This window comes from Sander vitreus, chromosome 12 (assembly GCF_031162955.1).
Source record: "Sander vitreus isolate 19-12246 chromosome 12, sanVit1, whole genome shotgun sequence".
NCBI classification, from domain to species: Eukaryota; Metazoa; Chordata; class Actinopteri; order Perciformes; family Percidae; genus Sander; species Sander vitreus.
Genome location: NC_135866.1, coordinates 8087195 through 8104357, shown reverse-complemented (window position 1 = coordinate 8104357; position 17163 = coordinate 8087195). Strand labels below are relative to the sequence as shown.

General features: G+C 41.0%; 1 protein-coding gene across 1 annotated transcript; it reads right to left on the bottom strand.

The window, feature by feature from the left end:
• Nucleotides 1-8406: 8406 nt before the first annotated feature.
• Nucleotides 8407-15953, bottom strand: metap1d (methionyl aminopeptidase type 1D (mitochondrial)). The gene is made up of 10 exons (XM_078264745.1): nt 15870-15953; nt 13318-13478; nt 12992-13141; nt 12419-12567; nt 11162-11204; nt 10888-11051; nt 10664-10761; nt 9824-9871; nt 9660-9738; nt 8407-8774 (listed from the first exon to the last, which is right to left on the bottom strand). Exons 1-10 carry the CDS (start codon nt 15907-15909, stop codon nt 8690-8692), a joined length of 1017 nt encoding a protein of 338 aa, XP_078120871.1. The 5' UTR covers nt 15910-15953; the 3' UTR covers nt 8407-8689.
• Between the last annotated feature and the right edge of the window lie 1210 nt (nt 15954-17163).

Genomic DNA, 17163 nt, shown 5'->3' with positions numbered 1-17163 from the left:
AAAACATAAAGAGACACACACAGTGCAGGCTGTAACAGATCTGTTACCCTTCTTGATGAGTGTATTGATTACAGTCAATAAGGAGTAATGATGTATTCTCTTGTCCAGCAGTGCTTTACACCCTTGGGACATTTGCAACTCCCCTTTGTACATTTACGTGTGTGTGTGTGTGTGTGTGTGTGTGTGTGTGTGTGTGTGTGTGTGTGTGTGTGTGTGTGTCAGCCCTGGCCAGAGGATGTAATGTGAGACAACAGTAGCTGTGGGAGGGGTCCCAGTGTTGATCGGTCCAGGTGTGCTACAAAAAGCTGTCAGCTAACCTGAGGGAAGTGCAGAGTGAGAAAAGTTGACTTTTGAATTGACAGATTCATGTTGGTGGATGTCTCAGCTGATAAAAACATCTTATCAGTCTTTCACTGGTAGGATTATGTGTCTGATTCCGTTAAAGTCGGAAGTCACATTTCAGCTCACTGCACACAACTTCAGTATCTCTCTCTGACAACCGTGAAACTGTAACATATACGTGATGACAGATTTGGGTTTTTTTAAATGCCATGTTGACCAGGCAATATAACAAAAGTTGAGAGCACCGTCCCTGGACTAGCTGGGAAAATATGGGCATGGTTGTAAATATCGCTGTCCCCACTCTCCTGAGAGAGACAGGAAAGTCAAAATTGCTCCAGTAAAGCAGCTCACTGGCAAACAATAAAAGACTGTGACAGTACTGTGTGGCGTCCACATGTCAGGGTGTAGCGGCTGGAAAATAAAACAAGGTGCTGAAACAACCTGATTGCTAATCGGCCATTAATCTGCTGTTTTTTTTTTTATTTTTTATTAACTTTATTATCTCACACATTTTTATTGTTGTGTCTACCACTTAATCCAGACTGGAAAATCTCAGTTGACGGATTGCAAGTCTCGCTTTGTCAGACCTTCCTCCACAGCGCTGCGGAGGGAGGTCTGGCTAGTACACACAGCATTCCAGGATGGGAGAAAAACGTGCTCTGGTTTATTGGCATTTCTTTAAACCAATCACAATCGCCATGGGTGGCATTAGGCAGCAGGTAAAGCCACGGTGCTTCTGCAAAATAGCCTCGGGAAGGAACTTGTTTTGGTGGAACATGTATGTTCAAAGGTTGTTTTAGTCGTCCAACAGAAAACTCAGATTGGACAGTCTAGCTAGCTGTCTGGATTTACCCTGCAGAGATCTGAGGAGCAGTTAACCATAGTCCTCAGAAATCCACCGGAGTTTAGAATGCCAATACAAAGAAAGCGGAAGGTAACGGACATCCGGCTGAAAAGAGTGACATCCGGTGGAATTTCCAACGGCAACTGAGCAATCCTGGAAGTGGAACATCGTTGATATAGACTAACGGATTGCTATTGAGTTTTGTACAGATCGTGGTACCCTGACTAGAGTATGAACCCTGCTGACTTCAGGGATCCTCTGACTTTTCCTCTTGTACCACCATTTGTGGTTTTGAGTGTCCCAACAATTGTTTGATGGATTTGTCATGTCATTTGATAAAGTCATTCATGGTCCGTCAGGAGGAGTTGTGTGATCCCTTAACTTTCCATCCAGCGCCACCCAGGTCAACTTTTTGAATTGTGGGTTATTAAGAAACACCTGCAAAACTAATGACATTCCATCAGCCTCAGCTGCACTTTGTTTTTAGTGCTAATTAGCAAATGTTAGCATGTTAACTCGCTAATGTTAGCATTGGCATTGTGAACATGTTAGCATGCTGATGTTAGCATTTATACATACAGTAGCATTTCAATTCTAATAAATCATACTACATGTCTCTTCCTTGTATTTGGTGTGATATTTAATAGTTAAAATCTTCAAGTTTATTTAGGTAATGCGCGCAAGCACACACACACAAACACACACACACACACACACACACACACACACACAAACACACTTTGAGGATTCTGGCAGGGACCTGATTGTTTTACAAATTCCTCCACCATTCCACTATTCCCTTTGGCTCAACAAATCAAACTTCCTTTCCTCTGTTTGTGTCCACTGTACTATACTGCATATTTAAACCCATGTGCGCACACACACACACACACACACACACACACACACACAGACAGAGCTCAGTTACTATTGTTGACAATATCTTTGTTCTGTAGGAAGGAGCGTAGTCAAAGCAGGAAGGCTCAATGCAATGTCTGTCACTCATCTACTTCTCTGTCCACTCCTGAAGACAGGACACTCTAATATAAATAGTATCACATATATCATATGATTGTATTGTCTATCGGTGACATTGACACCATGTGGGCTCTGCCTGTCTTTTTTTGCTGAAACCTTTCTGAAATAGATCAAAGAAAACAAGGGTTTTTTTTCTGAGGAATGAAGAAATAAAACACTTGTTCTCCTTTCAAGTGTATCTGATCCTATCCAAAAGGCTGCACATCTCCAGGTGAGGCCAATGCATGCACATGCACATACACACACACACACACACACACACACACACACACACACACACACACACACACACACACAGCTAAAAGGGTATTGCTGCATAACCGGTTTTCCTCTGGTCCAAACACTGTAAAGAGAGGGCATTGTGCAGGGTAGGGCACACAGTTACCATTTATCAGAGACCTTTCAGAGCTGCCTCAGGCGATGCATACCATGTCCACACACACACACACACACACACACACACACACACACACAACACCCATGCTCTTATTTTTTATCTTCTTTTGTTGTTAGACACAGAAAGGGTGTCAAAGGAACAAAGAGACACACCCAGGAATCAAGGCAACACACCGGGATGTGTGGATACTAACTTCCTAATCTGTGGTCAGGGAGCATCAGCTCACGCCTCCAAAAATATTTCCACTGTGTTAAAAACCCAAAAAAAGCATTCCTTGCAGCGAAAGAGTCAAAAGGTAAAAAGAGAAAGTTTTCCGTCTTGTAAGTGTCAATCAAGAGGGAACCCTCCCTGCACCAGTCTGGTGACTCGAGTTTACAACTGTCTTCTTCTGCCCCCCACACACACACACACACACACAAATGCATTCTTGCAGATTAACTGTAACTTGTGACACACATATAGCCTACTCTGTGTGGCCTAATTTGACACCAAACTCCCAATTTAAAGGGGCAAAATAAAGGAAAATAAGTACAACAAATAAAGGCAATGAAACTAAAAACAAAGATATCAAATAACAGCATGAATACAAATACATTGCTTGATGCGCAGGTGTTTTAAAGACTTTTTTCCTTTATCAGAGCAGCTGGAGAGAGATAGGAAATGGGGGAGAGAGAGAGAGAGAGGGGATGACATGCAGTAAAGGGACTCGGGTCGGATTCAAACCAAGGCTGCTGCGAAGGACTATGCGTACATGGGGTGCACGCACTTTCTGTAAACTAGAGGAGGCCCCAATTGTAGTAACTTTTAAGTACTTTTCTGTGGTTTCCCTCATTTCCCCTTTCCTACAGTCCCATGATTTTTTTTCACTGTAGGAACGTCTATAGGCTACTCACCCTACATCACTCTGCAGCTACATGTCCCGGCACAGTGCATGTTTGATTCCAACTATCAAACTCAGCTGTTTTTGCTTGCTTCAGGTGCTTTGACTAAGCCCCTACAGAGAGGGTTACTCAGTCAAATGCAGTACATGCCATCTGTGCATGTGTGTCAGAGAGATCTGCCTCCACAAGTCTGAAAAGTATGCCTCACTTTGTTCATGCCACACTTTTACAGGTCACCAAGGAAACCAAGAATTCCTGTGGCGTTTCTCAGTGAGATCCCAGGTAAGTGTGATATATCACAGTCTCTCACACACACATACAGTACAGTGATGTAGGTATGCACACCCGGAATGTGAGAACGTGGGAGAGACACAACACATTAATCTACTCATCCAGTAGTTACAAAACAACTTAGCACCGTATACATATGTAAACACACACGCACACACATACATACACAGCGGTATCCTAACACATGATGAAAGGAATAAGTATGGCAGATATGAACATCACGTGATTGTATCTTCAGCATCAGTGGTGCAGAAATGTGTGTGTTGATATAAAGACAAAACCTCCAAAACGTACAGTGTTTTATAGATTGATGAGCAGCGTCCACCATGAATGCACGAAAAAACGCTGTATTTATTGTAAGGAGATAAATCAGTAATATCTGTAATAGCACATCTCTTTCGAGGCTGTACAAAATTCCAACAATAACAAACCAGGAAACTGTATGCAGAACAACATTTGGAGGAGCTGCATACTGAATAAACAGCTGATCTGATAACATTGGTTCAAAACTAGTCAAAACCATCAGGTTTGATGCAGGAGTTCAACTCTGAAATATACTGTATGTGCCACTTTGGCATTAAGAGAATGTTGCACCACTTTTTGCCAAACGATTTTAACAACAAAAAATGTTTAGAAACTGTTAATCTGCTTGTGAATCAAAAAAAACAAACACACAGTGATAGACAACCATGCATGCGGATTGGCTAATGGTGGAGATACGTAAACCCTGTTGGGATATACTGGGCTTTTACAACAACGAAAGATGACCAGCAGTTATGCTCATTTAAAGTGAAACCATTCATTATAATAATAATGAATATTAGATGGTAGTATTATGTGAATGTTTGTGTTCTTGACATTTTTAAATTGAATAATTGCTGTTGCTAATTAGTCTTTAAGAGCTAAGGCAGTTTCACCTGAGACATTTTTCATAGTAAACCTTCGAAATCGAGTCGCAGGCTTTTGATTTATTTTGTGTCAGACATAATGCTTAGACACAAACAATGCATTCATTATAGCAATTTATGTCAAATGCTACACGCAGATGAATTTGGCAACTAATCATAAGAAAACAGTACATGGCTCATCCAAATGTCTTATGATTATACGCAAGATTATATTAATATTGTAGGAATTCATAGTAAAATGGGAAGAAAGACCTTTGTGGGTGGAAAACAAAAATCATAAAGTGCCCCACGATGGAAGTGTTTTCCCATGGCTCATAGCCTAACTTTTCACCAAATCTCACTGGAATAGATTGTAAGATACCTTGCTAACAAACAGGAACAAAAATATAACCTTCTTTTGCAGAGGTCATGATAATCCATAAGGTTTCAATCATAGGCAATAGAAGCATATCACTTTTTTTGAAATGTGGAGGTGTTATTTCAAGATGGAATACCAAAGAACAGGCGGTGATTCACAGGAGCTCTGCAGAGCATGAGGAGAGCGCAGGAATGAGTCCCGACATGCAGGAGAGAATTCATAACCACAGTCCAACACCTCACCCCGCCACTCCCTGCTCCTCCCTAAAACTTACCCTCTTACCCACCTCTACTCCCCCCTCTGCTCTTTGCCTTCACTTTCTCTCCTTCCTGCTGACAAACCTCTTCTATCTTTTCAGATTTTTTGATGATTCAAATTTAATGCATCATATGCTGGTGGGAGTCAATTAAGAATTGTTTACATGACTCCTATCCTGATTCACAGGAAGCTCACACTCATTCAGCCAGCCAGCCACACACACAGCTATACACACACACACACACACACACACACACACACACAGAGACACACACCACACCCTGTCCTCAAATTGAAAGGGAAGTACTGTATTGCTTCAACAAATAACCCAAGATGCAATAAAGATTGCGTACTTTTAGATTTTAGGTCTTTCTTTACAGTTCCGAATTCTGATTTTGTCCCTCAATTTTAATTAAAGCTAAGCAAATGTTCAAATAAAGCTTATCATTATATGTCTTCAAATAAAATTATAGTTTGTGAATCATTTCCTGGCTGGACATGACTAGACTTTTGATTAACTGACCCACCTTTATGTGTCTAATCCTTCCTGCCCCACCCACAATCTGGCAATGGAATGAGCACACACACACACACACACACACACACACACACACACACACACACACACACACACACACACACACTTAAGGATGTAATGGCTGTTTGCCTTTTATTGGACATTAGTGTGTGTTGTTTCTCTGCCTACCTCCTTCATACCTTCCCGCTGCCCTTTCCCCCATAGCCTTTGTACTAGTCTCGCATTGCCAGACCTTCCTCCACAGCGCTGCGGAGGAGGGTCTGGCTAGTCCACACAGCATTCCGGGATGGGAGAAAAACGTGCTCTGGTTTATTGGCATTTCTTTAAACCAATCACAATCGTCATGGGCAGTGCCAAGCACCGGACGGAGCCACGGTGCCTCTGCAAAATAGCCTCGGGAAGGAACTTGTTTTGGTGGAACGTGTGTACGTTGAAAAGTAGTTTTAGTCGTGCAACAGAAAACTCAGATTGGACAGATAGTCTAGCTAGCTGTCTGGATTTACCCTGCAGAGATCTGAGGAGCAGTTAACCATAGTCCTCAGAAATCCACCGGAGTTTAAAATTCCAACACAAAAAAAGCGGAAGGTAACGGCCATCCGGCAGAATTTCCGGCGGCACCGGAACAATCGTTGAAGTGGAACGCTGTGGATATAGACTACCTTTGCGCTAACATACCTCTTTCCCTTATGTACAATTTCTCTCTCACACACACACACAGAGTACATTGGCAGGAAGTGAAAACACACCCAACCCAAATTCTCTGTCCTCCGTTACAGACACATCAAATTAGCATTTCTCCACAAAGCATTATAGACAGATGAACCCGTTGAGGACTCGACGAGCTTGTAGGAGAAGCTTTTAATCACTCTCATACTGCACACTGTAATCTACCTTCTATGCCAATTAACAAACCTGTATTTGGAGCTCTTTGGTGAGACAGATGTGCAAGAGTGTTACCTAAAAATAGTACAAGGGGTTAGGGGGAGATGGTGAGGTAAAGAGAGAATGAACCTTGTGAGATATTTAATCACATGCTCTTTTCTTTATAAAACCCACCTGTAGACAAAAGATACGGATAGTAGAGAGGAATTGGAAAACTAGAACAAAGGGATACTGTGTGAGTGGAATTTACAACCCCAACGCAGCTATTTTGCCCTCTAGTTTGTGCAGATTTTATTATTCAGCACATAAACTGGAAAGGAGCTGAATCAATCTGTCAACTACATCTGGTGATACTATGAAAAACCCTCGTCTTGTTGGCCTTATGCCCTGGGGGTAGACATTCAACAGTGATGAATTCTTACAGTAATACTTGGTTTAGATGCTTTCCCCTTATCGTTATGGGCCACACACAAATTTGAGATGGTCTGATGTGGTGTGTTGTGCCGCTGCCCATCAGGAGTGACGTGAGGGAGGATGAGAAAACTGTGCTTGCTACATGCTTGTACACAACTTCCAATGTATTAGTGTGTGCTGCCATCTACTGGCAATATGTGATGACACAGTACGTCACCTACCAAGGGTGCACAAAAGGGCGCCTGGGTAGCACACCTGGTAGAGCACGTGCCCGTATGCAGAGGCTCAGTCTTCGACGCAGCGGCTGCGGGTTTTGGTTCTGACCCTTTTGCTGCATTTCATTCCCCCTCTCGCTCCCTTTTGAAGTCCAAGCTGTCCTATCGACAATAGTCCTAAAAATGCCAAAAAAAATCTTTAAAACAAAAAAGGGTGCACAAAATGTCCCGACCACATGAACGCCACTCCCACTGAGCTCGTGTCCCAGCCTATAGCTACTCCTGAGGACACTGAGTCACGTCCTCTGTAATGTTTCTGGGAATTTTGTGGGGTTTAATGACATAAAGACGATTGTATTCTAGAGTTCCATAAATATATATGAATATGAATTCATAAATGTATGGATGATTCAGACAATATTTTAGACAAAAACAATCTAAAATTTGATTTTTTTTTGGCACAAAAACCCTGAACTAAATGAAAATAAAAAAAGGGTTTGATATTCTATAACACATTTTCATATCTTGCAGTGGTGAGAAAGCTTTGAAACATTTAGACAATGATGGAAGTGAGAAAAATATTACAGAAAATAAAATCAAACAGGGAAATTAATACATACAAGTGAAATAATGAGATCATTTCACAGTGTTTGGTTGATGGCAAGTGTTTCATTTTGACTGTAGGTGGATGGGGTTGTGCTAGGGGAATATGGACTGGCGATGACTCAGTATTTCTAAAATCCTGGCCGAGGCCCGACTCGTGTTGCTCCCGTTTAACTGTTTCAAGTCCCACTCGAATGTCATACATTACATTTAACTTCGTGGTGCCCCATTGAACTAACTAGCTGTCATAAAGGATCACACAAATCTGAGTGTGCGCTCAAAAAACCCGTTAAACTGGCTGAAATGGTCAGCTGCTGATGGGTTAGGGAAAGAACAGACTGACATTTTGAGAAGATTGGGCTCTCATGACAATAGAAACACTCATTGCATGCATAGATCTCTACTTAATTATTTAAGTATTTAGATGTACCAGCAGCCACTTTTTTTCTGTATGTTTTAATCAAGGGTGAAAAAACACCTCAGTCAAACTGAATATACAACAGACAATGTATGTGTAATCCCTAGTTAATATTTATAAGCAAAATAAGAAAACTTATTTCCATTTCACTTTACAGGTAGGAATTACACACTTGTGTCTCGGTGAATCACCATTCAAGTTCTTGTAACAATGTTTTGGTATCTCAGGTAGTTTACATCCTTTTTGAGGTAAAGAGACTTCTAACAGTGGATGTGGGGGTCAGCAGTTAGATTTCCTTCAGGTCACAGATTGCTCTCTTCTGGCAGTTTGGTGAGAATATCCACTCCGTCAGATGTGATGACCACCGTGTGTTCGAACTGAGCCGACCTGCACGAATGTCAAATTAAGAAAACGCAATACATACATGTAAGATTTTAGAGGAATAGTTCAACATTTGGGGAACTAGACTTACTCGCTTTCGCTTATACTGTACCACTCTCGTCTGTGTGGAAGTATGGAGCTTAGAGGCGATTATCTTATTTTAGCATTAACACTGGAGGCAGGGGGAAACAGCTAGCCCGGCTCTCTCTAAAGTTTAAAAATGGGCCTAACCAGCACATCTAGAGCATAGATACATCAACGTTGTATCTCATTTGGGTCAAATTCACACACAAAACAGTAATGTAGAAACAACTACTTGGGGTTTTTAAGTGCTCTAATGATGCCAGCTCGGAAACCATTAAAGGAACACGCTGACTTATTGGGACTTTAGCTTATTCACCGTATCCCCCAGAGTTAGATAAGTCCACACATACCCTTCTCATCTCCGTGCGTGTCGTAACTCTGTCTGACGCACCCACCGCTAGCCTAGTTAGCACAGATCCTGGAGGTAACCGGCTCCAACTAGCCTACTGCTCCCAATAAGTGACAAAATAACGCCAACATTTTCCTATTTACATGTTGTGATTTGTATAATCACAGCGTGTACAAATAACAAGGTCACATGAGACACAGCCATCTTCTAACCGTATACATACTGGGAACTATATTCTCAGAAGGGGAAGCACTGCTACTTCTGCTACTTGGGCGGAGTGATTTGCTCGCAGCACCTGAGAAGCCCCGTGGTGAGGAGCAGAGAGTAACAACGGTGCTTTTCAGGTGTTGCGAAGGGTATGTATGGACTTATCTAACTCTGGGGGATACGGTGAATAAGCTAAAGTCCCAATAAGTCAGCGTGTTCCAAATGCGCAGCCACGATATTCGACCACGTACCTTTTATCGTCTGCAGACACTGCGGTCCACTTGTCCTTCAGGATTCTAAACTCTGCAGACCCCTCCATCAGTATGGGCTCTACACATGAACAGCCACTATCAGCCCCAAGCTCATACACAGTGGCAGCTTATTGTGTACACAGAAAGTGAAAAAGGTAACTTGCCTATTGTGAAAGACATCCCTTCGTCCATGGTCAAGTCATTGTCATTAGCTGAAAATAAAGAGTAAGAGAGGATTCTCTTCATTAAATAAAAAAGACCTTTTGGCAACATGGGCATGGTTTTCGTTTTACTTTATTTTCCCTGTTTCAGTTATCAATTGGGTTACCACCGAGTTCTTGAGGGGATGGGGAAACATGACATAACATAAAACCCGGTGTTTTTGGTAAAATGAAGGTTTTTTATTTGTGAAATAAGTTTTTAATTAATTGACAAAAATCAGGAAAAAAGGGCCTGTGGATGCTGTTTAAAATAAGAAACAAATATAACCAAAAGAGGACTCTTAACCACTAACTACACAAACGAACCTAGAAACAAAAGCTCACATATCATTTTAGAACAAACAAGTAAAACAGCACCCCTGAAACTAGCGTATCTAACATAAAGTATCTACAAATCTGACTGTCTCCTAGGTAGGTCTTACTACAAAGCACCTCAATCTCAACACATGGCAAGTGCTTGACATCCAACTAATATTCAACAAAGAACAACCAGAGACAAGTTGGCAGGCTGCTCAAGTGAAATCACAGCTTGCCTCCCAAACTAAATAAGTCTTAAGAGTCTCTTCTAAAAGTCATCTGCTATCTAAGCTATCAATATCCCAGAGTTGAATGAGATTAACAGTAGAATGACTATTACAGTACGCTATATACACAATATGTCCAGACGGCCTATACTTGATTACAAGGAACCCGTACAATCCCACAGAAAGCATTGACAAACGCATAGTGTGCATGCACACAAACTCCTGTTGAAGTCTCTGCTGACCACAGACGCAAACTTACCATGATGCCAGATTTCAGGATGGCAGTGAAAGTAGGAACCTATCCCATGTCCAATGAAATAGGGACACACTTGGAAGCCACTGGCGTGAGCAACTTCACTGCCAGAGGAACCAAAAATATCAGTTGGCATTTTAGAAACAGTGAATGTGATTACATAGTACGCATGTGTTTTAATGAGTATACAGTACATTGTGTGTATATTTAGTGTGACTGTGTGTGTGTACCTGATAGTGTTTCCTATTACACAGAGCGGTGCACCCGGCTTGCAGGTAGCGATGGCCTCATCTCGGCAGCGCCTGGCTGCTTCCACCAATCGCTGCCCAACCTCATCCACCTGGCCAATCAAGAAGGTCTCTGAGGTGTCACCATGGTAACCATCCAAATACACCTATCACGAATAGGCAGACGTCAGTGCGAGGACCAGCGTTGTTCTGACTGGTTAGCGTTTGCAGTGATGTCTTTGAGTTTATTTGCGTGTCTGTCAAGGCATCAACTCACAGTGACATCAACGTTGATGATATCTCCGTCCTGAAGCTGCCGACTGCAGGACAAAAATTGAATTAAGCAAATGATCCCATTTTGGTATATGGCAAAAACTGAATGGTGCACACAAACACAATCTGTATTGTGTTTATTAGATTTATCTAAGAAGACATACTGTTTCTCCAAAATGATATGGTTGTTTTGGATGATAAGAAAACTATTTCTAAACTACCTCAACCAAGTTCATCATCCAAACTTTCTATAAAAAAAATGTCCAACATTTAAAGATTGAAGTTGCCATGATTCATTTGAATGTGGTTAGTGTGTTTTACTTTTGAGATAAAAATAAGTTTCTCAGCGGCACATGTTTTATTTTCCCATATGTAGAGTCTCATTTTGGAAGGAAACAAATGTAAAGAGAAAAATGACATACCATTATATTAAACATTTTAACAACAGTACAGTAAGATGATGCAGATGAAAAGTATGGAAACCCATTTTAACGGCGTCAATTTTTTTATTGCGAGATTAACGTTCTTTTTGGCATAGCAAACGTTGTAGTTTTTTTCACATGCTGTTGCAACAACTAGTAACATTGGAAAAACTACAACACCACACCGGATCTAGCTAGACCGGAAACAAAACAACAGGCACGCCGCACACACTTGTTTGGTCTCGTGAGCCGGCCAAAGAGTAGTAGGCTAACGTTACGCTTTGAGTGGATGGCGAGCGCGGGACGCCGAAATGGATGCCAATAAGATTCTGAATGGAAGGTTTACTTTTAAAAAGTTGCTAAATGGTTCCATTGACAAGACCAAAGCGATATGTGTGTTTTGTCGTTGTGAACTGAGCTATCGTCGCAGCACGTCCAGTCTATAATACCACTTGATGGCCAAGCACACAGCTGATGCCAATTCTCCGCCCCCTCGTCAAAGCCAGGCGACAAAAGCACAAAGCCAGGCCGATCCACTTTTCCATGTTGATAAGAGCATTAAAATGAGAAAAAAAATAATTGGACAAAAAGAAATCAATGGACATTTAGAATAGATTAAAAAAAAAGTGTGATTAATTGCGATTGTGAGTTAATTATGACATTAATGCGATGAATCGCGATTAAATATTTTAATCGTTTGACAGCACTAATTTTTACTAATTCTGGCATAAATGGTGTTTTTTATACAATGTTCATAAATATACATGGTCCCTATAAAAAAAAAAATAATAAAATAAAAAAATAAATCTAAATAATGAGTGAATGTTCTGCCCATTTACCTGTCAGGTATGCCATGGCAGACCACATTGTTCACAGATGTACAGACTGACTTGGGGAAACCCCCGTATCTGAGAGGGGATGGGTATGCATTGTGCTTGATTGTCTCCTGGTGCACGATAAAGTCTATTTCATCTGTCGTCATACCTACCTGGAAGTCACATATCAAAAGTGTTAAGTTGTTTTTGATAACATATAAATACTGCATAAACAAGCTTGTAAATAGGAATGGGTGATAAGAAGAAAATATCACTGTATTTTTGACCAAATACCTTGATATCGATATTGCGACAATATTGTAGGAATGTCAATTGTCAATGGTGCTTTTACAAAATATTTACACAATGACATTTGTGATAAATAATCATCAATAATGTGGACATAATGACTAAGTAGGTAAAGGCAAACAATAGAACAGCTAGAACAGTCTGGTGAGTTCAGAAAATAACATCACTTTACTATAATGCAGCCTTTAAAACCAGGAAAAGACAACACTTATGACATATTACGATATCCAAAATCTAAGACAATATCTAGTCTAGCCCAGCCCCTACTTGTACTGATTAGGTGCTTACCTTCAGACTGCGTCCAGCTAGTAGCAGTACATGTCTGGCTAGCTGACATGCTCTGGCAAGGCCTTGGATCTGCTCTTGGTCTTTGATCTCTATGTAGTCTGGCCATTCTGGGATAAGCCGGTGGCCTACATAGTCAGGCCGCACAATGTGCTACAGTGAGGGGAGGAGAGACAGGATACGAAGGGTGGGTCATATTGTTGTCCCAAGGCTTCATATAAAATCGGATTAATAATTTAGAGATAGAGACCAAGCTACAATATCAAATTATGTTCAGTAGGGGGAGCTGACTTGCCTGAGAAAGGCTAGAAACACATGAGGCACTGTACCTTGGGTACTGCATAAGCAGGTCTAACAGCAGCTGGGCGAACTACACTGTGACAACTTTTCCACTTCCTCCAAAAGAAGCGGCGATGTTGCTGACACAGTACGGCTGTGGGGGGGCCACAGCTTCTGAAAAAACAAACTCTTCGCAGGAAACCACCCAGTCCTAGGGAAAAGGAAAGCAACACAATGAAGGAAAAAGCGTTCTCTTTTACAGAGCTTTTCTGCAAAGAATCATTGGTAGAAAGGCAATTCTTATGAGGCTGTCACCAGTGCTCTCCTTTAAGTCAATTGAGCAATGAGAATGTGTGAGGAGGGATCACAGAGGATACACAAGAGCAGCCTTCCCCGGACGCTGTGCAGCTGAACGTTGCTAACTCCGCCCATACAGCTGACAAATTTACGTGACGCTTCAGAGGAAAGGACGTCTCATCCCTCCAAAAACACATTTCCTCTCTCCTCGCAAGCAAGTGGAGGAACCGGGGATGCAATTTAAGAACCTCTAGGTCGGGCATCTGTGTGGTGCAACTTCCTTGTCTGTTCTTGTAACCTTTAAACAATGCACTTTTATGCCATAAAAGGCCTAAACTATTTTTATGAGTTAAGCTTAACTTTCTGTGCATCAGGTGTCACCCGGAGTACTTTTAACCGCTTCCTCAATGACTAACACAGCTCTTTTGCAACGAGCACATACACACATTTTGTTAATAAAATATGTCTACACCATCCAATAAAAGCACAAAATGATATATATGTAATATATGTCACTAAGTAAGGGCCATAGGCATTACAGAGAAGACCACAAGCTGCTTTGTTTAATTTTTTTATTGTACTTATTTACTGTACTGTTTTCGACTACTGAAGATATTGAGCAGTTTATGACATATCTTTGCCACATAACAAATGCTGCAGTCAGTGCACCAGTATTTCTATTTAAATTAGTTTTGCTATGTATGTTAATGCATAAGACCTTGCGCACACTAAACTCTACTATTATGACTTGTATTAATTATAAAAACCTGGGGTCAGTGTTTATTATTCCAGCATAGCAGTGCTGGTTAGTGAAGCTGCAATGTACAGTCTGCTGTGTGTGCACTGGGAACTTGGAGGCCACAGGGTGGGGGTGAAATCATATGCAACGCACACTCAGTGGCCACTTTATTAGGCACCCCTGTACAGTCTAATGACAACTGTTTTGCCATAGTCTTATGAAAAGTGGCGTAACGAGCCAACACCGGGCCCCTAAGCAGGATTATCAAGGCGGGCCCCCCCTACTACAGCACGTGATGACGGCGCAATGTCCACGAGTAGGCTACCATCAATAGGACAGGATAGGATCATAGAGACACAGCATATAAGAGATGAGATGACTGACAAAATCAGGAGTAGCCTACGCGCACCACAACAACAACAACAACAAAACACTGGTGAATGCGCACCATAACACATGAAAAAACACAAAGGGCAATCCCTCCAGGATTTTGTGGCCTTTTTTTTAGATTGTTGCGGCCCAAAATGCCTGATTTTGCGATAAAAGTTGCGATGTATTTTGTATGTTTGTTGCAATGAAGTTGCAAAAAAAGTTTTTTGTATAGTTCTTTAAAAAAAAAAGGAAACTTGTTTTGGGGAGAATAATAATAATAATAATAATAATTATTACTTTATTAGTTAATTACTCTGGGCTGAGATTTCCTAAGAACCTTACCAAAAAGGCTCAGGATGCTGCAAATGTTGGTATAATATGAAAATGGCTGGTGGATTTAAGACAAAAAGTAATAATTTATTGAATGAATCAAATATGAACATATGTGTCAGTGGCTTGTTGATCTTTAGCCTACATTTTTAGTTAATGTCCTATCCTGGGCTGGGACACACATTCATCAGACAGGATGTAAACAGCAGCAGCTTTCAGTGACTTTAGAGTGAAAAAACGTTACAGCGTACATTGATGTTAAAATGTTTACAGGTTGGCAGGACGGTCTGAAATGTTCTGCACGGTCTTTCGTTGTACGTTTTGTTGGTAAATGTGAGATGTTCGAGCCACACACGTGAAGACAACGGTCTCTGAAACAAGGAAATGAATTTGACCCGTTCTCACTCCCGTTTGGTCAGTGGCCAAATGCGATAGGGGGCCCCGGCTGTCAATCAATATCTTCCAGTCACGCGGGCCCCTGATTGGTCCGGGCCCGTAAGCACCGCTTGCCCTGCTTACCGATAGTTACGCGTCTGCTTATGATGCCTATGTTTTAGCACTGAGGTCATAGTTAGCGGTGGTGTTGCACTGGACAGTATGCTATTCAGAGGTGTTTCTAATATTCTGCCACTGTTGGATGTGGAATCAGTCAATAAACGCAGCAGGGTAGACAGGTTAGCTTCACGTTACATTAGTAAGCTATACCTAGCAAGCTAACAGCGGTCGGGAAAACACCGCCCCTTTACTTACAAAATGTCAGAGGTGCCGTCATGTTTTATGTATTTGGTTTGCGTTACGTGAAGACACTAATGCTCGCAGTCTATCTGAGTATGGACCGTTTGGACAGTGTTTGTAGCGCAGTACCTGATCTTGTTGCAAGTCCTACAGAACAGTGCGCCGCCATGGAGTTCTATTGGGGGTCACGTGGTGTGGATCGGAAGTCACGTGTTTATATACGAATGTACATTCAATGATTGAAATACAGAGTACTTTGCACTCCAATTAATATGAACAGTGTCGATTATATATATAGTATATATACATATATAAATGTATATATAATATACTATATATATATATATATATAATATACTATATAGTATATTATATATATATAATATACTATATAGTATATTATATATAGTATATATACATATATAAATGTGTATATATAATATACTATATATATATATATATAATTACAATATATATAGGCTATAATTGCAATAGAATGAAGAGAGGAATGAGGTGAAATAGTTATGTATATACTGTCACAGATTTATTTGGAGCTGAAGGATCTATTTGCTTAGTAATTTCCAGAATGTGTCATGCCTTTATTGAAATGTTGATATGACAACCTTGTGTAAGTTACATCATTCATATTATCATAATTAAAAACTAAAAACTTAAAAACCAATACAATATCTTTCACTTGAATCAATGTTTTATTTATTGTTTTATTTATTTTTCACTGTGAAGAAATGTATGCACACATTTTGATGTTCTTGAGCCTGGCGTGTGCCCTCTTCTAGATCCATACATCATTTATGAGGTAGAGGAGGGGCCCGCTGTGGCTTTCACTTTTCTGTACTTTTCCCCCTTACCGCTTACCGGACGCGTGCAGCTTTTCATAAAGGTAAATTATCCCATGTCGGTATATGTCAGCTAGCATGCCTTTTGATATGACGGAAATGCGACGATCGCATGCTTCAATGGTAATAAACTCAGACAACAAATATGACCAAATGTGCCCTCTGGATGGTTCACTGCCTCTCTGACAAATGACAGAGGACAGGGAGTATAACTGTGTTTTGTTTTCTCCCACAGGAAATTCTATGAATCGAAATGGAGTCACAGAGTTTGGAAGTACCGATCCGTTGTCGGCCGCTCGAGACAGATACAGGGTTACAATGTCAGGGCCATTCCACACTTTTTGTCTCTTTACTATGGAACCACAATTCACACATGGTCCTGTGCTCTGTTCGAGAGCTTGTTGGAAAAGAGAGAAAATCTTGCCTTGTCTTGGTAGTGGTAAAAAAGAACCTAGGCTTGAGATGCTAAATGTTGCCCATGTGGGCCTACATTCGTCACACCTGCCTTTTTCTTGTACCTGAATAGTTGTTTGTATCCCACACTGATTTAACCACAACAATACATG

Coding starts and splice junctions, on each gene's coding strand:
- metap1d (XM_078264745.1), bottom strand. CDS start 15,909: ATGGCGGCGCACTGTTCTGTAGGACTTGCAACAAGATCAG. Junction 13,142..13,317: donor CTGCTTATGCAGTACCCAAG/GTACAGTGCCTC, acceptor CCCTCACTGTAG/CACATTGTGCGGCCTGACTA. Junction 11,205..12,418: donor TGCCATGGCATACCTGACAG/GTAAATGGGCAG, acceptor TTTGTCCTGCAG/TCGGCAGCTTCAGGACGGAG.